We start from the raw sequence: 22,658 nt of genomic DNA on the forward strand, positions 1-22,658 counted from the left end.
TGACACACCTGAAAACCTTTAACGGGGCTTTCAGAGGAAACCCTCTATCTTCACGCGGCTAGCCAAATGCTAGGCTTCAGCAGGAATTAGATTATTCACTGTGTGGGTCAGGTTATTATCCCTAGGCCGGAGAAACTGGGTCAGGGTTAGGGTTAGATAACCAGCCAATCTAACAGCACCTGCAAAGAGATATGGTTAGCAGGAGGGGGGGGGGGGTAATTAACAGAACAGCTAAGATTCAGTTTCACAGAAGTCTTGAAGCTTTGGGGTAGATCAGCAATGTGTTATAGGTTTCTGGGTAGGGAAAGTCCTGAAAATTGATACCGGGAGAGCAGTGCATTCTGGGACAGCAACAATTAAGGGATCTTAATGAAATGTCAAGCTGCGGTGATGCAGTGCCTTAAATGGGTCGACCACTAACTTCATTCATTATCATGTGCGCTAACTCACTGTAGCCACACTGCTAGCATATTATCCCAATAAATAATGAGAATATTGTCACATTGCTTTTTATCCATTTAAATAATAAACCTGTGATCATTTTTACAAGAAATCTGTCTATAGAGCTCCACTGATATGCAGAAAAACACATTCCCCTGTGGAATGCCGGAGACTCTGAGGTAACAGAGCAAGGTGTCTGTCGTTTAGTTCATCAGACCTCCCGGGATTTACCCAAAAGCACATTTCATCCATGTGATGCCTGATGTGGGGGAAGCATCCCCTCCCCCACTTGCCATTCTTCAGGTTGTTACATGAGATTTAATCAACACCTGGGCCATGCTGAAAGCAGCCGGTTTGAACCGCTAAGGGGACTGCGGACTTTGGGAAGTGATTGTGGATCCAACTACCACCGAGCAGAAACTCATTCTAGGTACACAGACAGAACTGAAAGTGCTACAAGAACCACCAGTCAGACAGAGCCTCGCAGATAGGGCCAAACGTCCATGTGACCAGAAGGTATCGGGGTTTGATTCAAAAGGCCGGAGTCATCATGGGCTCAGATCCCAGTCAGAGTCAATCATTATATGTAGCTCCTCGGGTTGAGCACGACTCAAATCCAAAATGCTCATCTAAATTACAAATAAAATGGACCTCCGTGTGCATCCCATTACCTGGCTGAGCTTAGGCATCCCATAAATCTTTATAATGTGACTTATTCAGTGGGAGTACGGAGAAACAAAGACATGGCAATATGACAAGGCAGTCACTAGGGTGGTCAGCCAAATGGCCCCCACTCGTTTGTAAATTTCTTATGTTCTTATGTTCACCTGGATTCCGTCCAGCCCTCTGTCCAGACTGCTGTTGGGTGTCCTCCTTTTAGCCCCCTTATCCTCCTTTTAGCCTGTCCTCACCCTCCTTTTTCCCTCCCCCCTACCCACCTCCCTGTCAACAACTAGCGCCACTCTCTTCCACCCCCAGTCACACAAAACACGTGAAACACCCGCATACACTTACTACAAAAGCCAAGAATGGCTATGCTTTCAAGTATTTTTTTCATGCTGTTCTGTTGAGATAACAAGATAATTATCTCTATAGATATACTGTCCATGACTTTCACAGTATGTGTATGATATAAACCCCCCACAATCAGCAGCTTTTCATGAGTCAAAAGCTTCCAAAAGCTTTTTCAACCTTACTCCTCCATTTTAGACAGAGGGGTCCTCCTGTTTCAGACTTAGCCCTCCGTCTTGGACACCCAGGCAGTAATGCATCCAAGGATGGCAGGGCTGGTGAATACAGGGACCTGCATTCACCTCAGTCAGGTTAAATTAGCACAAAACAGGTGAGGAGATCAGAGCATCACAAGCTGTGTTTCTACTTTCAATAATATCAAAGCCTTCTCTTTGCCTGACCCCCCGAGATGAGCAGGTTTGAAGGGGGGGGGGGGTCCAACTCACGCGATGTGCCTCTCAGAATCAGCTCGATGTCACGCTACCTAGGGGCAGATTTCTTCACAGTGCCACTACTGGGGGCTTATGAGAGTCACAAGAGAACAGCAAGGGGCCTTATTAAATTACACCAAGCAAAATGCTCAATTTATCCCTGCTTTTCAGATTCCAATGTATTCCAGCAGCAAAAGTGGCAATAATTACATTAGTGCCTGTTTGCCCGCAGACCTAATTAAACAGAAAGTGTCACTTAACAGGTTTCCTTGCATACTCACTGATGACAGACCTAAATTCATTACAGACAACAGAATAGATTCCCTAATCTGTTTTGCAGCCTATCTGATTTTACAGATAGCGCTGTATGTTTGAGAAAGATTTAGCTCGAAAATCTGCCAGCGATTAAATGTACCCAGGAGCAAGGTAATGCGTGATTTCATGGAGGCCTGACCTGATTTCCAGAGAGGTTTACGTGTCTGTCAGTGGACGAGCCTGTGCCAGTCACCACCATAGGGGATTCACCTCAGCCCATTATCAGGTTTTATACAACCCAGCAAATGTGGACTGTGGACTGTCAGGCAGGGAGCTCGGAGGGAGCAAAAACGTGGACCGGCTGTGGGTCCCCGAGGACCGGATTGAGAAACACTCTTAGAGAAGATCTGGAAATAAGGGTCTGTGCCAGAAGATTCTGGTGCAACAGTGTAGATGGCGGATATACTGTTAAACAAATAATGTTCAGGAGCAGCTGCGTAAATACATTAGCATTTAAATATTCTCCAAATTTCACTTCAACATCCATGTGTCATTGATTGAGAAGAGGCTTGTACTCCTGTGATAAAGTCTTTGGGGCGTCTAAGAATGAAAATATCAAGCGATAGGAAGCCCAGGGGTACATCAAGACAGATATCAGATGAAAGAGGAGTGCAAGGTATGATCCGGCAGTAAAGACAGGTCTTTAAGACTAGGCGTGTCAGGTGTGCACATGTGCTTTTAGCTAACCGCTCCCTTCCAGTGAGAATATGTGGGAAGTTTCTGCTTATATTCTGATGTCAGGGCCCCACATTGTGCAGTTCAACCAAAACTAAAACTCGCCGACTCCCAGCTGAACACCAGCCTTCCCAGAGTCGATCGCCTATTTTATTTCACCATATGGGATCTTGCAGGCCCCCAGCAAATGTCTAATGACTTGTACTCTAGCTCTTCCTGTATCTCCTGTAATTCTGCATGACCTCTCAACCACATTTGTGTTAATCCACATTTCTGTCAATATGCAGGTCTAAATATGATGAAAACTGGAAGGACATTTTCATTTTGAGAGTTCAGAATATTTTAATAATTCCATTAATCCTGCAGCACCATAGGACCTGAACACATTACATCTAAGCTGCCAGACCGAAGCAGAAATGCACCCTTGCTGATTTTACCCCCTGTGTATCCAGCAGAAGACCTGCCTGACTGACTTCAGTGCAGTCATTTTATGGATTCCCTTATTATCATCAATTGGGAAAATTACTCAAGCTACATTTCATCTGACACTGTCCCTTTTAAGGCTGGTGTAATTGTATAACTCTCCAGAAACATCGCAGACTCATTAAACTCATTTATTCTGATTTCATTTCGTCTTATTTCACGTCAGCATATCACCGAGTGAATCATCGCCGCCATCTACAGGCCAACTATCAGAACTACAGGAATTTTAAAGCTTGTTAAAAAGATAATGTAACTCCACCTGTAACATGTCTTTTTTTACTTCTTGCCCATCAGAGATGCCTGTCGTGCTGAATCCCTGATTTAATAAAGATGGACGAAGAAAGATATCCACATGAATCTTATAGGCAGAAAAGCTGCACTCCAGGTTTTAATAATCTTTGAATTTCTGTTTGGGCGGCACAGTGATTAAGTGCTTAGTCTTGTAGGCTCTAGGCTCATCCTGGCCCTGCACAAGATAAGTGGAAGGTACATGAAATGTTCTAGTTGCCTTTCCAATTTCAGGTGAAATCACTGAAATGAAAACGAAATTGTCTCGTTTTGTGTTCATTTTTATAAGGTTTGTTTAGCTGTAGGGTCTGCTGGTGGTTAGTACTGTAATTAATTTGAACTTTAATTAAGTATAACGCTCAGGAGCGGTTCTCACAGCCATTTACAAATGATAAAACTGGTTGTCATTTCTCTGTCACGGACTAAAGCTGGCGTTTGTGGTTTTGGAGCTTAAATTAATGCAAATGCTGCCACCATGTGGTACTTTAGTATAACTACAGAGTCTTTTACTTGTATTTCATAAAAAGTCAATTACATTGACCAGATGTCTGGATTTTCATTACCCTTCATTAACCGCGACAGTAATTTTTATATTCGGAGCTGAAACGTTTTGTTCCTCTTCTGGGAAAACAGACACATTTGGGGCGCTAATATATGGAAGTCCGTGAATTCATACTTATTGTCTGTCTGCCAGCTGGCTAACAAACACAACTGAATGACAAGCATTTTGGATGGACTTCAGGAAGAGTAAACAGTGGCTTTTCTTGCCTGAAAAGCATGGCATGGGGGTAATACGGTCTATTTGTTAACCGATGTGAGTCAGACCGTAGTTTAGGTCAATATTAATACACTTTGGACTGCAGACTTCAGCGAGTGAGAATAAGGTTATAATATTTTATCTTACAAGTGTCAAATAAATAATGTCACAGCTATCCACGGTCTACTCCTGAGTTTAGCTAACCATACGCGGACATATCGGCGATACACCACAAACACACCACTAGATGGCGGCATGTCAGACGTTTATCCTTAAGTACTAACATTAGCACCAATAATTTGCACATAAACCATGATTACTTATGTGCACGTCTTTTAAAACTGCAAATTTAACAAAAAAGTAAGTGACATTCCTTCGTCTTAAAGGATCCACAGAACACTCATATTCTACACAATACTGCCTTCTCTGTAATCCACCTGGACTACACTGTAGTGGCCACTTCTGCTCCAGTTTCTTGACAAATTGGGTGTTCCTGGATGCCTGTTATGTCAACGGAGTCCGTACCATGTGCAACACAAATACCGAGCTTAATTATTAGTCATTCTACGCATAAGGTGTAAAATTTTTGCTGCAAACATACCATGATTAAAAATGTGAAAGACTGAGTACTAATACGGACTGAACAGATAGCGATATGTTGCAAATTGGTTACATGATTCGAGTGGGACACAGCGAGCCTGTCTCGTAGCAACGGCGGGACACACAGTGGTCACGTGAGCGCTGCCGGGGAGACGCTACATTCCTACAGCTCCCTCATGCCTGACGCCCAGGTCACAAAAAGCTATTTACGGCCGGCAGGAAACGCCTGATCCAGTATCAGCGGCGGGTTTCTGTTGGCACAAGGGCAGCCGCTGCCTTTTGATGTGCAATAAAAACCTCGGGATCGCCGAGGTTCAAAGCCCTTCCTGGCCGGCGGATGGTGCCCTGAAACGGGATCCTACCAGGTGAAGGTTTAACTGAGCACTGCAAATTCCGTCATCGCTGCTGAGTGCGTGGCATACGCACACGCAACCTTCACCCACTTCCAGCAGCAGGACTTGAAAAAACCCAGTTAATAACCCTGTGGCAGAAATAAAACCGTAAAAATACACGCTTCCCAGGGTGAGCAGAGTACTCCTGTTCACGTGTGCTACCCAAGACACAGTGGAGTGGCTCTCTGTGAAAGTGAGAACAGCATCTCGCTCACACAGAGATGATCGGGGCCAGCAGTCACTCAGGCGGGAGGTCCACAATAAGTGCTCAGAGTAAAAGGCAAATAACACCATGGACTAGGAGAAGAAAGGCAACATGACAGCTCCCCCTGTAGGCCAACTGACGCACAGCAGGCAGTAGTGCCATTATACACGCAAAACCACCTCCTCCAGCTCATGCGGTCCAAATGAAAATCAGCATTCCAGAGAGGATCTGGGCAAAGTCTTAATGGGGAACCACAGCAGCCAGACATTTACCTAACATTTATTTAGCGAGGAGCCATTTCCAACATTTCAGTACTAAACCATTTACAAGTTCCACGTTTAGCATCTTTCTATCACAATGCAAATAGAAAAACATTGTCACACCAAAGTGCAGTGAAACAGAACTCAGAAACTAACCACACACTGGCAACGCAACTGTCTGATAATCGACCTTAAGCCATTTCAACAGACACTGTGGATGCACATTGCTCAGTGAAAAGGACCCCACAGAAAGCAAGATCCTCCCTCAGGTTCTCTCTCTGATGAGATGAGAGAAATCAGTGGGTGGGATTTTGCGTGCTGTCCATAATTAACTGATCTAGCTCCTCATTGGCCAGGCGGTGATTAGTAGCACGCGATATTCATACTGTGTTTTTCCTGTCTCCATCCACATCAATGTTGTTTTCATACAGGACAAACCTACAGTGTGCACAAACTGACCATGCTTCTGCAGACTAACATGATCCAATGAGCGCTGTCCACTACAATAAAGACATCTAAACTTCAGAGGTGGCAAGACAGTCAATGTGAGGCTTTGCCTGGGTCAACCCATGTGATTACCAGTGCCATTCATCACGTGGTTGCTGGGACCAGATTTCTCCACAGGGTGGCAACTAACTAACCAACCAACCAACCAACCAACCATCAAGCCCATTCATAAGTGCGTGGATGTGTTTTGCTATACCCTCCTGAAGTCACACCTGTAATTGTCATGACAATTTTGGATTTTTATTTTGTTTTATCCAACCCTTGTGAAAGGTTAGGGGTAGAGATGACGAACTTGATCGAGACCTCAGAGTGTCACAGAATCCTCTGCCAGAGGCAATATAAGACTGCTGCAGATATCAGGACCATCAGAACCTTGAGAGCACCTTGAGAGCACCTCAAATACAAGCTTAAGCCATTAGCTCAAAAGTACAAGGGCCTGGATGTACAGGTTCAAGGATCTGGAACCTCAAGCAGAGCTGCTCTGGCCTGGTCCACGTCCCTCCAGAAGAAGCCATAAGAGTGGGGGTCATGGCAACCCCCTGCCCTCCTGGCCACAGATTTAGCCCATTTCCACGAGTCACTGCCCTGCAGAGTTCAGTCCTTCACTTGGCCAATCCACAAATCAAAAGGGGGTAGTGAAAAGGGGGGGGGTCGGGAACTCCAGCCCGCAGGTGCAAAGTCTCCATGCAGAACACAGCTAGATGTGTATAAAGAGCTCAGTTCCTTTACCCCTCACCCCCCCCCCCCCCAACAAACTATAATCAGCTCTGGAAAGGCCATTAACTGGCCCTGGTACACTGTTCATCGTCCACCTCGGAGCTGCTTCACGGACGCCCATATAAGGTCTGGAAACGCAGTTATGATCTTTGCTGTGCATGTGACAGCTTCCAAAAGCCTTGGGTTGAGTACAGTGAGCGGCATGCCCCTGTCAGACTGCGTTGCTGTCCACCCTTTCGACATGGTTGGCTGCGGCCCCCCCGGAGCCAGCTGAGGTCTCCATGTTGAGCTTCTCAGCTGCTTCTGTTCCCTCTTCCTGTTTCCTGACCTTCCTGCGACAGAGTTTTGGTCGACTGTGAGAGACACAAAGGGTGACAGCTGTTAGACCTGTATATGCACAGCTGGGGGCCCCATAAACACAGAGCTGTGGCACTCCTTAGCTGGGGGGCCCTTATACGCAGAGAGGTGCTGTTTTTAACTGGGGGCCCCGTATATGCAGACAGGTGGTGCTTTTTAACTGGGGGCCCCGTATATGCAGAGAGGGGCCCCAGCTGCCAAGACCGTGACTCTTATGCCGCGGTGATGTCAGAGTTGGCAGGTGATGGCCTCCTTGCCTTACTCTGGTTTCATCAGGCAATTCAGATGACAGGGGCCCCGCCCCGGTCACTCACTGCGCACAGATGCAGACAATGGCGATGAGGAGGATGAGGAGGATGAAGGCTGCGATGACACCGGCAAAAATAATCTGGTTCTTCTCGTCAATCTGCGGGTAGTAGTTGATGTACTCACAGCGAGAGCCGAAGAACCCATTCTCACACCTGGGTGGGGGCGGGGGGGGGGGGGGGGGGGAGTAATGGTGAAGTTGCAGAGAGGTACCTCAGTCTAAAGGTGGCAGTATACTTCAAACGAAATCAACGGGATTGACGTTGTTTTAGCGATTCTATGAGCCATATTAACCAATAGTGGCAGTTAATAAACAGAGCAACTTCCATTTTGAAAGAGCTGTCATCTCCTTTATTAAAATCACTCACACACTGGGCACAATACATTAATTTACCCTCTGGATGTGGGTCTGCTACATGGAAAACACTGCGCTCTCAAGGGTTGTAGCATTTCAGTATGTGGACAGACTGTTCTTGCTGACGTGTCTGATTTCGTTTTGTCCAGAAGTCGTTTGAAGAATGCGGCCACCTTAACACCTCTAGCTACCCCCTATTTCCATGAGACAATTACGCAGATTAAACCATGTAGTTCAGCTTGTGAGATTCTCAAAGCCTCAGAAGGGGTGCAGCACCCCATTTCACACCCACATGCAGCCCCCAGCACCTCCAGACGGGACTCACACGCACAACGGCGACTTCTCCTCCACCACGAAGCGGCACTGGCCATGAATGCAGAAGTGATCATACTCCTTAGGGCATTTAGTGAAATGACCCCCCCACCCGGGCGAACCAGCCTGGTCTGTGGGGGGGTGGAGAAAGAGAGGAGACAGTAAGACATGGAAACATACACAAATCCCAAACAGAAAAAAACCAGAGTATCTCTAAACCAGGGGTCTCCAACTCCGGTCCTGGAGAGCTACTATCCGGTTGGTTTTCAATCCTACCTGGCTTCCAATGAGCCACACCTGTTCTCAGGTAAATACCAGGGCCTGGTGTGGCTCATTAGAAGCCAAGTAGGATAGAAAACAGACCGGATAGTAGCTCTCCAGGACTGGAGTTGGAGACCCCTGCTCTAAACATATCTAGTCTTGGGAGCGTGGGCAGGACTATCATGCATTGTCAGTCTATATTTCCTCCAATTGTCTTGGAAACATGCATTGATTGACAGCATACTGTCATCCCACCCACTGTGGCTCTGAAGCCTCACATCCACTCCATCACATGACATCATCATTTGCATATGCAAAATTGCCAAGCTGTCAAACCAACTCCTGCAAATGCGACATGTATGAATGTTCCGGGTTTGGTTCACCTCCAATTCACAATGCAGCTTAAAACACCAGCAGATGGAGGAAAATGCCCATGTCATTACCGTAACAAGGCAGCACAATTCAGGACATTAGATATCGCAATGAAAAGATTTTATTTAAACCAGCTTCAGAGTCATTGGTCTGTGGAAACAGGTGTCTGCTCAATAGCCAGCATTTTCAGTGAGGTCCAAGCAAATAAACAGATGCAATCAACATTAGCAAGAGAATTTGCACCAGACCCCCTCAGGAGGCCCTTTCCCACCGCAGGAACTTTTTCAGGAAGCAGGAACTTCTGTCACATTCCACCAGAGGAATTCCCTATTCCAGGGTAGGTACTCTTTGTTCAACTAGGAACTTCTAGCTGATTGGTTGACCTCAAGCCCCAGAGCTAACTTGGAATTAACACCAGAAGGGCAGGGAAAAGAGACAGAAGTGCAGCAAAATGAAGAAGATGGAATTATTTTTATATTTCAATTACGTTAAATTCATTCACATGTACCTGTAATTGCGTGTGTCTGTATATTTCTGCCTCGGAAAATTTGATCTCTCACGGCAGCGTATGGTCCAGCAGCCTAAGCCCCTGTGCCTCTGATTAGAAGGTCGCCGGTTTGAACCTGACCTTAGCAAATCAGCCACGTCTGTGGACCCTTGAGCAAGGCCCCTTAACCCTCAGCTCCTAGGGCGCCACTGCAGGCGGCTGCCCTTCACTGCCAAGCTTGCCGTCACCTACATGTGTGTCATGGAGAGCAAGATGAGGTAGGCGAAAAGAGAATCTCCCCGCAGGGATCACTGAAGTGTCATTTCACTGCAAGTCATACTGGGTATGATTGGTATGTGACAAATAAAATTAGAATTTGTTGTACTATTTTTATTCTGTGGAAAACAAGAGATGGATCTGCTGGCCAGACTTAGTAATGAATCATAAACGTGCTGCAGGTTCTATAAAACCGCATCGTGGACCAACACTTTGAGACCTCTAAGAGTTGCCATCCGTCCTGTATTTTACCGGATCATCCCATATTCCATCCATTTTCTGAAACCGCTTGTCCTATTCAGGATCACAGAGGTCCGGAGTCTATGGGCACAAGGCAGAGAACAACCCAGGATGAGGCGCCAACCCATCACAGGGCACACTCACACACCTATGGGCAATTTGGTAACTCCCATTAGCCTCAGTACGTGTTTGGACAGAGCACCCGGAGGAAACCCCACGACGACACGGGGAGAACATGTGCGAGTCTACATGGAACCCTGGCGGAAACTTGAACCCAGGTACCAGAGGTGTGAGGCAACAGTGCTAACCACTGCACCACCACTGGATCATCCCATATTATAAAAAAAAATGTTGTGTTCTAATTTGAACCAATACAGGACACAGTTGATCCCATATTTTTGGACCATGCAATAGAACACCCGCCTCCCCCTAATAACTAACACAACAACTTCCTCTATCGTTTTGGCATGGTAGCGTAGTTTAGTTTGAAATCATGTGTGAAAGTTGAACCTACGAGATTATTTGTTTCCAGTGTTTATTTAGCATAAAGGTTCCATAAAGCTTCCTGTTGCGGGCTGGGGAAAGCGACACGCTAAAGTGGCCGGGAGCTACAAAAGTTCCTGGTTCCTTTAGTGGAAATGGCCTGGGATCAGCCCAGTTTATGTGCTCCCAGCCCTCAGACATGCAAAACCTCCACCCACCTCTCTGCCCACATGGGCCGCCATGCCGGACTGAGAACTGCCAGCTAAAAACACACGGCGAGCGGATGAATGAGGGCACACAGCGAGTGACGTGCTGCTGATGCTCCTTGCGCATTTTTGGCTATAAGATGCCAGAGCTGTTCATTTGTTAACCATTGTTAAGAGCCCAATTACTTTGCTCCTCTTCCCTTAAAACCATGATGACGGAATCCCCCTCCGGCTTGCCGCTGTATCTCTGCAGCCATACCTGTGCACTGGCTGTCGTTGCCATAGGTACTGCAAAGCACGCTGTCATTGGCTCGGGCATCCGTGGCGTTCCATTTGGCCTGCGAGTGTTTGCGCAGGGCACCGGCTAGAACTGAAAAACAAACAGGACCACGGTGAGATACGGTGTGCAGACGGGCCGATGGTCTGCAGGGTGGCTGGAAATCAAAACACACCGCAGGGGCAGAAATCAGAGCACTGGTCAGAAGGTCCCTATTAGGAGTCCAGCGCTTCTGATTCAGTTTATCTGTTAGTAATCTGGGGGGGTTACAGTCTGGAAACATAAACGTCTAGTTATACTGAGAAGCCAGCAAACTTTTTGGATATGCAGTTTGAGATGGTCTGTGGCAGACATGATCTCAAAAGTGCCCCATGTATCACGTGGTTCTGTACACATACACACACCTTTCCGTAAGCTTGCATCTCCTTGAGTCCACATGTGCCCTCAACAACCCCGCAAACGGGAAAAATGTTTCTTAACCTCAGGATCCGCAAATTCTCCGATGTGAGCTCATTGCCCACGGCCTCGGGCGGGGCTGCGAACCGCTATCCCAGACTCCCGATCCACACCAGCACACAGTTCAGCTTGTCATGCTAACTTAGCGCAATACTTCTCTCAGTATCTAGGGTGTGAGAAGTTTCAAGGAAGCTGAAATACTTTCAGTAACACTATGTTAATTGCTCACGGGAACAGTGTCCCATATGTGACACAAAAGGCCTTTTATGAGACGTAGTTATTTGATATTCATACAAATTACACACAGGTGTAAGCTGAATACTTTCGTCCTAATATTTCTCAGGTGGCATCTCAGGTGGCCATGGAGGCTTTCCGGATCTAACACAATTGGTGCGGGAATTCGCGACGCCCGTCCGGTCTGTCGTGGGTTTCCACACCGCCCTGGTCCGGCTCTCATATACAATATATTAGTATTAAAATACATTTAAAAACATACGTCTCGTACTGAACAGTTCACATTCCCCCGGTCTGTTTTTCTGTGCTCTACATTTGCACTGTAATCATACCCGTTAGTATTAGTAACCTTAATAAGCACACGTTAACAGTAACATATTAACCACGCCACAAACTCGCAATCTTCAGCCGGACCTCTATAAAAAACTTTTTAAAAAAGATCTGATGGCGGACAGGGAACACGGATCCTTCACCGTTTCTGTACGGACATGAAGCATAAGTTTCCATAAATTTGACCGGCTGAAATACTTACAGATTATTAACGCATAAGCAAGCGATTCCTCATACCATTACGCACATAAACATGCACCTAACTAGAGGTGCATTTTTACGTATCTTACGTGTTTTTCGTTTACATTCTTGCAGACGTAGTCCTACCTTACCTGTTCCTATAATAAGCAGCAGTCCCAAGGCAGCCGTCCTCTGCATGGCTTTCAGCTCCAGTTTCCTTCACTTGATCCGGCGATAAAAGTGAACGGGCAACCGAACATGTTTACGTGGCCCCATCAAAGCCTGTCCGGCTGTAGAATCTCCCGAACAGACGGCGGACTGACTGCCTTCGGGGAGGGGGCTGGACCTGACGCGCCTCTGCACTGCGCGGGCGGACCGGGCGGCCCTACCCACCACGGCACTCACAGCCCTGTAGTTTAAATTTCGGCAAGGGCATTTGTGCGACTACTTTTGTCGTGCTTAACAGTTTTTGTTTTTCTGTTTACATTAAAAGATAAATTGCGACTTGACAACAGCAACATATGGCACAAATCATTAAGATGTCACAAGTAAACGTACCAAGAAAGAGCGGATGTAAAATTTAAACTTCTGCTTATTGTGTAGCCATCACATACTGCATTTGTTTACATGCAGGGCCAGTATTAGCCCATGTTGCGCCGAGCATCACCGTTGATATTTGGAAATTAATTTCTATACTAAATATAAGAACTAAAAACATGATTGTGTATGCGATTAATCGAATTTTTTAAAATAATAATCGGTATCAATATTATATGCTCATCTTGAAATGTTAGTCTTGTTGTAGCCACTTAGTCACATCCGTGGTTTTAAAGGGGTGGCCGGATCTCAAACAGTGCGTGGACAAATCAAAAAGACCTAAAAAGGCCTATATCACTTGAAGTAACAATTGCTTTCCCAAGCTCTCGAAATGACTTGTACCTGAGAATCCTGTGACTGCGGTAAAGTTAAATGTATATTCAACATTCAGTCTTCCGGCTGTAATGTCTTTCAACAGAACTCAGTATTCAACAGCATTACAACTGCATTGTGTTATGCCCAGCTCGTCCGATCCTCCCGTGTGCCACGCCCCCTCATCTACCGAGTGTGGATTCCCCGTATTTACCGGCTGTTTCTCGTCGTTGTGATTAGTCCTGTGTATTTCAGTCCGCGTTCCAGTATGTTTCCCCAGTCCTGTCCTTAACGTTGCGTGTGTTTTGGAGTGTGTTACTCGGCAGTAAACCCCGTTTGTTCGCATCCACGGCTCCCTTTTCCCGCTTCCCCGTTCCAATCGTGACACATTGTAAAGAACTGTGGTTTTGATACACATTTCAGATAAGTAATGATATCTCAGCAACAACTCAAAAACCAAAGACCAAATTATCTGGAGATGCTCATGACATTATGAGCTAGCTTTAGTAAAAAAATAATCGATTTTTAAGTATAGGTTTTTTTGTTATTAAATTTTTAATATTTTAATCAGTCATTACATAGTAATTATTCAATGGGGATGGCATATCATTTGTTCAATCTGTAGAGCTGGACAATAGCTTTAAAACAATATGAGGACCCTTTTTGTGCAGCTTACATTAAGGTAAATTTAGCCAGTCAAAACCATAGCCCCCCCAAATAAAAAGTTAAAAATTAGTTTGCTTAAATCACCCTCAATATTGATCCAGGACATGCCCGATTTCATCATCTGAAAATTAAGTGTTGTGTATTGTACCCTATAGTCGAGTGTTTACACCAGACTTTACTGGACATGTCTGTCTTATTAAATTTTGTAGTTATTAGTCGATATACCAAAGTCCATGTACAATATAAAAAAGACTGATCACATAATATTAAGATGGGAAGACAAGTTTTCCAAAGTAAATAAGTAGGCCTATGTGATTTATTGTACTCCTTGAAAAAGTAAATAAATGCTGAACTGAGACTTAAGCCTGTCTGACCGGTCAGTCAAGTTTGATTTCTTAGTTTGCTTGGGATTAAAACAGGCCATATAGATTTTGGTTTCTTTTTTTAGCAACCACTGACATATTATATTAGAGTGTTCTTATTGGTGCAAACTAAAACCTTTAAAGCTTTTAAATAAAATCAGTGGTGGTATGGGGCTCAGCAGACTAAGCCTCTGTGCCTGTGGTCAGAAGGTTGCCAGTTTGAGCCCAGCCTGTAGGTCCTTGAGCATGACCCTTGACCCCCACCTCCCTGGGTGCTGCTATGGGGGGGCTGCCCTTTACAGCCAGCTTACTGTCACCTATAGAAAGCAAGTTGGGGGGAGTCATTAAGAGGATTTCCCCATGGGGATTAATAAAAAAGATATCTGTTGTTAAAATTGCTGCTATCTTGGTGTCCCATGGCAGGGTTTGTTGACACCTTGCAATTTGTTCTGCATGTCTTTAGCCACCTTAAATCGGGTCAGAACCTACTTTTTAGTTGTTATCCAAAACATCCAGGCTAATCGTCTTCTTATACCAGTATACAGTATCTATAATGTTTGGTGTATTATGCAATTCAGCAATTCAGATTAGTCATTTTGAGAATATAGAACCCAAGATTTGCAGCACAATTCCATTTTTCAACTCAATTTATTGTTATATAGCGCCTTTCACAAAAGTCACCCCAGGGTGCTTTACATGTCTGTGTTGTGATACATTTCTGCATCATTTTATTCTGTATAAATTCTGTATAATAGTTTGGTCGTTTGCTTAGAGCATTTGACTACAGCTTTAAATTTTATAAAATAACTCATAATAGGATCCTGTTTATTTGTCATTGTTAACGCTAGCCTACTAGCCTAAATGTTACACAAAATAGGAGACTGACCATCGACAATTATGTGCCTACATTTAGCTTGTTCTTTTATGTTTTAGCTTGTCATTAGTAGAATGTTAATGCATCTAAAAAAAATTCCACACACTGTGCATGAACATTAACACATTTTGGCAAACCAGTGACATATCTTTGTTACCCGTGGGCCACCCCAGTTAAAAATTCCTAGAAGCACCTCTGGTCACATGTTGCTAACCTGACTGCATCCTTGACTCCTCTCCCATCTCCTCGTCAGAAAAAAAGTGTAATAGTCTGGCTATAAGATTGACTGTTCAGACACATTTATAGTATAACTGATAGATACTTTATTACTTTAGTAATCTCAGGTTAACTGTAGCACTACAACATACATTGACAGTAGAAAGACATTTAGACAGTAACAACAAGTAAGAGTGTAGACATGTAGACAATATCACAAATCATTGCACTACATTCCATAGAAATAGCTGAGAAATAAGTAGCACTACACAGTCCTTAAGTATACTGTAATTTTTTATGCATTATATTCTTGGGTATATACCTGCATATGTAGCAAATATTTCCCTGTCTTCCTCAGGTCCATTCTGCACAGAAACTCACATCTATGGGCAAGCAACAATGCCCCAATTAATGAAGGGCCATGTCAAACAGGAGAATCACCAACGAGGCCACATTTCAGCAGCCGTCTTGTAAACATTCTTCAGGGAATAAGGGCAGAAAGACGAGGGCATCTATCGTCGATTCATGTGAAAGGAGATAAGAATCAGAGAAGATAAAGGCTGGAGGTGGATTACTGACATGTGTGTTTAAAGTCTTGCTGTGGAGCAACACGCTTGCATGCATTGACCTGTAAAGGTACCCACAATTCACTTTAATTTTACTTAAGTGAGGTTATATCCTTCTTGTTTGGATAGCTAATACTTGGTCTAAGTGTCCTTATTTTAATCACCCTTCATACAGTGTGCAGCAAGGGGTAGCATGTGGCTCAGTGGATTAAGCTTTGTGTCTATAATCAGAAGGTTGCCAGTTCAAACCCCATCTCAGCTCATCTGTGGCTCCTTGAGCAAGGCCCTTAACCCTTAGCTCCCTGGCTGCCTCATCAGGTGGCTGCCCCTTGTAGACAACTTATTCTACAAAAAGCAAGTTGAGGGAGGTGTAGGGACAGTTTCCCCACAGGGATCAATACAGTATTAATTATTACAGGGATCAGTCGGGATGTGTGATGTGTTTCGAAGATTCAGGCGGCTGAAAACGATTTAATGCCATTCAGCAGAGTAACTTGTGGAAGCTTGGAAATCTTTACCACTGCAGCCCTGCTAATTGGGTTATCTGTATAGTGACACCTTTATCTGAAGCTTTCACAGGACTCGATAAGTAAAGTAACACCAGGAGGAATTTACACAGTATTGTGCAGGGTGACGATTTTGCTGGTAAACCCAAATGAAGGAATTGTAGTCCTGGCCTAGGAGTGGGATTTTGTTCCTAGAGCAGTAAAGGAAGTGTTTAAGTTTATTGGCTAGTGTAAAATTAAATGTTTTAATCATCTTGGTTATCAGGCACAGGCGAAAGGAGAGGTACCCTCGCAGGAATGAGGGTGATGATCCACTTGTGGCTCGATGACAAGAGGGGTTTATTAACACAATAGAAAACAGTAGGGAAGGCACAAAAAAGGACTGCAATGGGTCAAAACAAAATGGGAGAAATAAGAATGTAACAAGAAATCATAAAGCAGATACTCTGGGCAAAGGACTGAGCACTAGAACAATATAAATATTATAAATATAACAATAAATCAAAATAAACCCACAACTGGAGGGTTAACAATCTCTGAGCCACATGCTCAGCCCACTGAATTACACAGCAGTCCTGGGAGCAGGGAAGACACACTGGGGACTTAGGACTAAGACAGAGGAGGAAACAGGATGGCCAGCACCACCTGCTGGCCAAACGGGGACTGAACACATAGGACAGAGACAGACTATATGACAGAGAGGGGGAAAAGGCAGAATGACCAGCAATGACTGCTGGCCAAACGGGGGACAGGTCAGAGGGCGGGGTCAGGCGGACCCTGACCCTGACAAGAGGCTCATGAGGCCGGGATGGAGGTACGAGTAAATGGGTTTTAATGAGATCAGCAAAGGACAATGGCAAGGTAACAAAGAAGCAGGCAAACTATGGCTCAAGACCAAGAAGACGACAAAGACGTATGACGGGAACAAAGACAGGGGAGCAGATCTGACAGCCGGACAACAGTGCAGATGAGTAGGGAGATGAGGACAGCAACCTTCATATATAAAGAGAAAACAGGTGCAACACACAAAGGGAGCCGGGGCAGGGCAATTGTCAGTTTGGACACAATAGGTAAGCTTGAGAGCACTGGTCTTGCGCATGTTTTCGGTTTGTCAACCCATTCTCAAGAACCATGTATGCAATTATTATCCTGTGACTTGGAGCCCTTAGGATCATTGGACTTAAGGCAGGCCAACCCCCAAATGATCACTAGTCTGTCTTGTGACACACACAACTAAGATCAGAATCAGAATCAATTATCTCCAAGTACATATGTGCGTAAGAGGAATATGGCACGGAATATCAGTGCAGTCACAAGAATGAAAAAAAAAATGAAAATACTGTTATTAAACAAGCATATTGAAATGACAATAGATACAGCAGACGATGGTATCATCAAGAATACTGAGTGATAAACATAGGAGGATGTGCAAAAGAGCAATAAAAATAAGACAGTAGAGAATGAAAAATAATGACCTTGTTATACACAGGTTGAATAAACAAATAAATACATACCACACTTAAGACTGGATCAGAGTTACCACATATGAACCATGTGTGTGACCAGAAGAGCACCACCCAAACACAGGTATGCATGCAACCTACACACCCACACATACACACACACATACCCACCCACACATACACACACACACACACATTGTTGGGGCTGTATGTAATCAGCGTGTCTCCATTTTTATCTGGTCTCACCAGCTTTTACATTCACCTGTAGGACAAGCGGGTACAGAAAATGAATGGACAGATAAGAAAGGTGATTTTCCCAGGATTCCTGGCCTCACCCTGGAGCACAGGGTTGGTAGATGTAGTGATGTAGATGTAATGCAGTGATTAGATATGGGAGATTTATTAATAAGATGGCAGGTCAGAGCTCAGCGAATGACACCCTGACACCTGCATTGGGTAAGAATCAAACTGAAGAGGGCAGCATTCACTTTAGCACAAGTATGCAGGTCATGTGACACCAACACTACAGACAGTACCAGTCAAGTTTGAGTATATCTGCCTGAAACCACAATTATGTGTGTTTTAAACTATGCACTCATCTACTCATGGCCAGTCAAGCAGGTGTGAGCGCTATTTGGTGGTGTGATACTTTTATGAAAAAGTATGAAAAAAAGCTTTCATTATTAGAGGTATTAATATTTCAGAGGTAAATACCACTTGTGACAGATTAGCTGTGAAATGTTGACACATCTTTCTGGGTGTGCCAGAATGCCAGAAGGAAAGTGTCACCGAGACTGACACACAAGGTTTCTGTCACTGTCACTCGCACAGCTGGGGCTGCCTGGCTTTGTACAGAGTGACGAGAGGGAAGGGTTCAGGTCACACAATTCCTGCATCTGTCTGTGTGGAGCAGGTCAAGCTTGTTGGTTTTCAGACGGTCACCTGCTCACACAGTGATTTTTATTCCACTCTACATCTAAGTGCGAATCCACCTCGAGAATTTTGTGACATCATGCTGGGCTCCTCCTCTTGAGTCCCGGGGCACAGCAGGATGATACTTTGCTTATATTCAGAGGTTGTGGGGGGGGGGCTGTACAATCCCACAAGGGCCCCAAAAGAAACAGGAAAGACGGGGGAGATTTATAAGGTGACTGTCATGGGCTTTCGAAGATCTTGCTAAGACTCCTCTCAGCTTGTGGTGACTTTATCATATTATTCTTTGGTTCGTCAAAGATATGGGCCCAGATTTCTCTGCACCCACCTTGGTCCTGCTGAACCACACCACTCCATGGGCTTGGAGCTGCATAGAATGCTGACAAGTGCTGTGTCCAAGCTAGTGGTAGAGGACGTGGGAAGGTTCTCCTACTGATGGGGCCGCTGGTGGTGGGGAAAGCCACTGGAGACGGGAGCTCCCTGGGGCCTGGATCACACCGGCCTGGGGGGGGGGGGGGATCAATTTAGTCTGTATTTATCACTGAACAGGGCTGCGGCACAGACAGAAAGCTGATCAAACATGTCAGTGAACAGCTTTTCAAATAAAACCATAAAAAACATTTAATGTGACCCCACAACAAGCACACAGCGCTTATGGTCCTGAGCACTTACATACGAATGTCACCGGAATGAGAAGGCAACTACTGACCATCAGGCAATTTAACAAGAAACTGAACAGGTGTCACTGACAGAAGCTAATGTCCACTGCTTCCAGAGAGCTGAAACCAGGAACACTGCTGTATAAAATACGCAAAGATCACTCCAATAGCAGAAAATAACTGACTCCAGATCAAGCTGTGATACACACCAATGCCACAGTTTTCTGTGTGTGATGGTGTGATTCTTCAGATGGGCTGGTAGTTTTGACACTAACAGAACATGGCCAAGTGATTCCCCCCAGTAAATGGCAATGGAAGAAGGCATCACCATTCTGTAATTATAGCCCATCTTCCTACAATTGTATGGCAACTCAAAACACTTTAAAAGGGTTACATTATAAAAAGCAGTTATTAGGCCTCTGGAGGGCCTGGGCCTCGCCTAAAGTCATGCCCATGTATGGAGTGTTTTGCCTGGACTGGGGGTCCCAGTCGGATCAGCATTACCTCCAGAGGGTCCTACGCAGTGGAAGACATCTCTGCGTTTCAGACAGCTGGTGTATTTAAGCACACTCAGCCAACTGTCCAGCTTAGCCTTAAGGAAGAGCATCAGTCTCCATCACACATGGTGAGTAGCTGTATGTGTCATCTAAAGCCTACCGTAATGAAATGAACCATTGTTATAAATGTTACTGTAAGAGGTAAGCGTGCTTCATGTCTTCATGTTCACGATGGTCTCCTGATTGTGTGACACTCGAGCGGTGGGAGCGGATCCTCATGACGCCTGGTTCCTCTCTCTTACAGGCCAGCCGGAAGACCAAGAAGAAGGAGGGTGGGGCAAAGCGTGCCCAGCGAGCCTCCTCCAACGTCTTCTCCATGTTTGAGCAGACGCAGATCCAGGAGTTCAAAGAGGTGGGACATCGTCCTACTACACAATCAGTAACCATGTGACCTAGTGACAGAGATGGTGGGTTCTCATGGAAATGAAGGAAACTACCTGTGTTTTGAGACCCTCATATGGACTGCACGGTCTTGACTTTCCACAGGCTTTCACGCTGATCGACCAGAACCGGGACGGCTTCGTCGATAAGGAGGACCTGAAGGACACCTATGCCTCGCTGGGTCAGTGTGCTTGCCCGGACCACGGGCTGTGCGTGGGCCGCTGGGAAGGGGTGCGGTCTGACTGCTTATCAGCGACCCCTCTTTGCAAACAGGAAAGCTGAACGTCAAAGACAACGAACTGGAGGACATGCTGAAGGAGGCCAGCGGGCCCATCAACTTCACCATGTTCCTCAACCTGTTCGGGGAGAAGTTACACGGTGAGGTCGTTGTCCTTCAGGGCGGCTGTGCGGGTCTTTATTACATTCAGGACAATCTCCAAGCTAGTTCAGCCCAGTAAATGGCAACTAATAAATACAGAGAGGTTTGAATCCTGTCTCACCTGTTTACTTGGAGGTGGACAGTGGTGGAAGAACTGCACACAAGGCCCCGGGGCAAAACACCAAATTAAAAGGCCCACGGCATATAATCGGGCTATATCCAACAAAAAGCAGTTTTTAAGAACATAGCCTACATGGCGAAACTGAATTACTTTCTGGACCAACAAATGCAACCAGGCATGCACCTTCCTAATCTTGATGTGTCGTCAGATGGATGAGGATGTTAGGCAGCCTTTAGATTCTACCCATCATGCACTGCAGTTTTTTTGCAAATTCCTCAAACGGAAAACCATTACATACAAAAGGAACAGCTTAGTTTGACTTCAAAACATTACTATGTATTATATTTTAAGTTTGTTGTAGGGATTTTACTGATTTTTTTTTTTTTTTAATTAAAAATTACACCATACACCCACCATAATAAGAATGTATACCAAAAATGACAGATATATAAAATTGCAAGCCCTGAGAGTTTGGGAGAGATTATGTCAGTGCAACTTTCTATGTATTTAGCATATGAGAGGGCCCTCTTGTGGCTGGGGTGGTGGCCCTGCCTTGCCCCACCCTTAACTCTGCCCCTAGGACAGAGTTAGGTGGAGACTCTGCCCCAAGGACAGAGTTAAGGGTAACCTTCTGTCCCTGGAATCAGAATGTCATCAGTTTGAGTCCCAGCACAATAGTCACATGTCTGTGGGCCCTTGAGCAAGGGCGCTGCATACTGTCTGACCTATACCTGTACTATAACGGCTAAGCTTGCCTCTCACCTGTGTGGGTGTCTGAATTTCTCATGGAGAGCATGACAGGGTAGGCCAAAAGAGAATTTCCCTACAGAGATTAATAAAGCATCACCATCCCATTCTACTACTCGGCTGATGATGAGCTGTCGCACAGCCTGGAAAGATGGTGTTGTGTGTTTCTCCGCAGGGACCGACCCAGAGGAAACCATCCTCAATGCGTTCAGAATGTTTGATCCTGAGGCCAAGGGACACATACACAAAGATGTGTAAGTGGGCTACGTACAGAAAGACACACGCTAAGCTAAGCAGGCTCTGCTAGTCGTGAAGCTTACTGACAGGACAGATTTCCTACTTCTCAGCAAAGGCACACAGCCTAGCTTTGCTGAGACGGGTCAGCATTGCATCCTGAGTATACACTGCCATGCACTGCACTTGGGGTGAGACGTATATTTGTATCCCTCCAGTGAGTTTCTGAGGTTTCCAGTGTTTGCAGTGAACCCACCCAAGCTACTCCACACCTATTTCCCTCAGAAATCCTTCCACAATTTTCAATTAGATCTCATAAAACTTCAATAAGTGCACTGATATCATCCCTGTCCAGTGCCTCTAACTACTGCTGTTCCACAGATTGCAGCACCTCCTGATGACACAGGCTGATAAGTTCACGGCTGAGGAAGTACGTACCAAACATTCCTTCTCACTTTGATGGCAGCTCTGCACACTTTTACTCTGACTCTCCCCCTGTCACCATGTACAGGTCAACCAGATGTTCCAGTCCTCCAACATAGACACATCAGGAAACTTAGACTACAAATCCCTTTGTTACATCATCACGCATGGAGAGGAGCAAGAGTGAAGGGGCCGCAGGTGTCAAGTGTTCCGGCCGTCTATTCTCTGCACGCAATGTCACTGACCCCTGACCTCTCCTGTCATCGAGGGCTGCAAGTCAATAAAGAGCTGTTTTTTTTTTTTATATATAAATCTGGCTGGTGGTAAACAGTGAGTTTAAGTGCAGCTGCCTGGATTTTTTTATGATTACTTTGCTACATGGAAATCTGTACTCACTGTTACTCACATGTTAATATTCAAACAAAAATCCTTTTCAGTCAAGTATATC

The 22,658-nt window shown here is 45.2% G+C and overlaps 2 protein-coding genes across 4 annotated transcripts; one reads left to right on the plus strand and one right to left on the minus strand.

The window, feature by feature from the left end:
• Positions 1 to 5,861: 5,861 nt before the first annotated feature.
• Positions 5,862 to 13,291, minus strand: btc (betacellulin, epidermal growth factor family member). Of its 3 annotated transcripts, XM_023808219.2 has the most exons (6): positions 13,154 to 13,291; positions 12,367 to 12,623; positions 10,997 to 11,107; positions 8,426 to 8,543; positions 7,754 to 7,900; positions 5,862 to 7,435 (listed from the first exon to the last, which is right to left on the minus strand). In XM_023808219.2, the coding sequence occupies exons 2-6, from the start codon at positions 12,410 to 12,412 to the stop codon at positions 7,294 to 7,296; spliced, it is 564 nt and encodes a 187-aa protein (XP_023663987.1). In that variant the 5' UTR covers positions 12,413 to 12,623; positions 13,154 to 13,291; the 3' UTR covers positions 5,862 to 7,293. The 3 variants fall into 3 exon arrangements, with proteins under 3 accessions (XP_023663987.1, XP_023663988.1, XP_023663989.1); XM_023808220.2 differs by lacking the exon at positions 13,154 to 13,291 and having other exon boundaries at positions 12,367 to 12,637; XM_023808221.2 differs by lacking the exons at positions 12,367 to 12,623; positions 13,154 to 13,291 and adding an exon at positions 11,419 to 11,720.
• Positions 13,292 to 19,944: 6,653 nt separating this feature from the next.
• Positions 19,945 to 22,493, plus strand: LOC111842232 (myosin light chain 5). Its single transcript, XM_023808647.2, has 7 exons — positions 19,945 to 19,993; positions 20,170 to 20,277; positions 20,412 to 20,487; positions 20,580 to 20,684; positions 21,729 to 21,807; positions 22,169 to 22,217; positions 22,299 to 22,493. The coding sequence occupies exons 1-7, from the start codon at positions 19,991 to 19,993 to the stop codon at positions 22,395 to 22,397; spliced, it is 519 nt and encodes a 172-aa protein (XP_023664415.1). The 5' UTR covers positions 19,945 to 19,990; the 3' UTR covers positions 22,398 to 22,493.
• Positions 22,494 to 22,658: the final 165 nt, after the last annotated feature.

The sequence above is a fragment of the Paramormyrops kingsleyae genome, chromosome 7, assembly GCF_048594095.1.
Source record: "Paramormyrops kingsleyae isolate MSU_618 chromosome 7, PKINGS_0.4, whole genome shotgun sequence".
Taxonomy (NCBI): domain Eukaryota; kingdom Metazoa; phylum Chordata; class Actinopteri; order Osteoglossiformes; family Mormyridae; genus Paramormyrops; species Paramormyrops kingsleyae.

What these genes read in the sequence shown, in the direction of transcription:
- btc (XM_023808219.2), bottom strand. Translation starts at nt 12,412, where the DNA reads ATGCAGAGGACGGCTGCCTTGGGACTGCTGCTTATTATAGGAACAG. An exon ending in GCTGCTTATTATAGGAACAG is followed by an intron (nt 11,108 to 12,366) that starts GTAAGGTAGGAC and finishes TTTGTTTTTCAG; the next exon opens with TTCTAGCCGGTGCCCTGCGC. An exon ending in GAGAAGTCGCCGTTGTGCGT is followed by an intron (nt 7,901 to 8,425) that starts GTGAGTCCCGTC and finishes GCCCCCACCCAG; the next exon opens with GTGTGAGAATGGGTTCTTCG.
- LOC111842232 (XM_023808647.2), top strand. An exon ending in AGATCCAGGAGTTCAAAGAG is followed by an intron (nt 20,278 to 20,411) that starts GTGGGACATCGT and finishes GACTTTCCACAG; the next exon opens with GCTTTCACGCTGATCGACCA. An exon ending in GGACACCTATGCCTCGCTGG is followed by an intron (nt 20,488 to 20,579) that starts GTCAGTGTGCTT and finishes CTTTGCAAACAG; the next exon opens with GAAAGCTGAACGTCAAAGAC.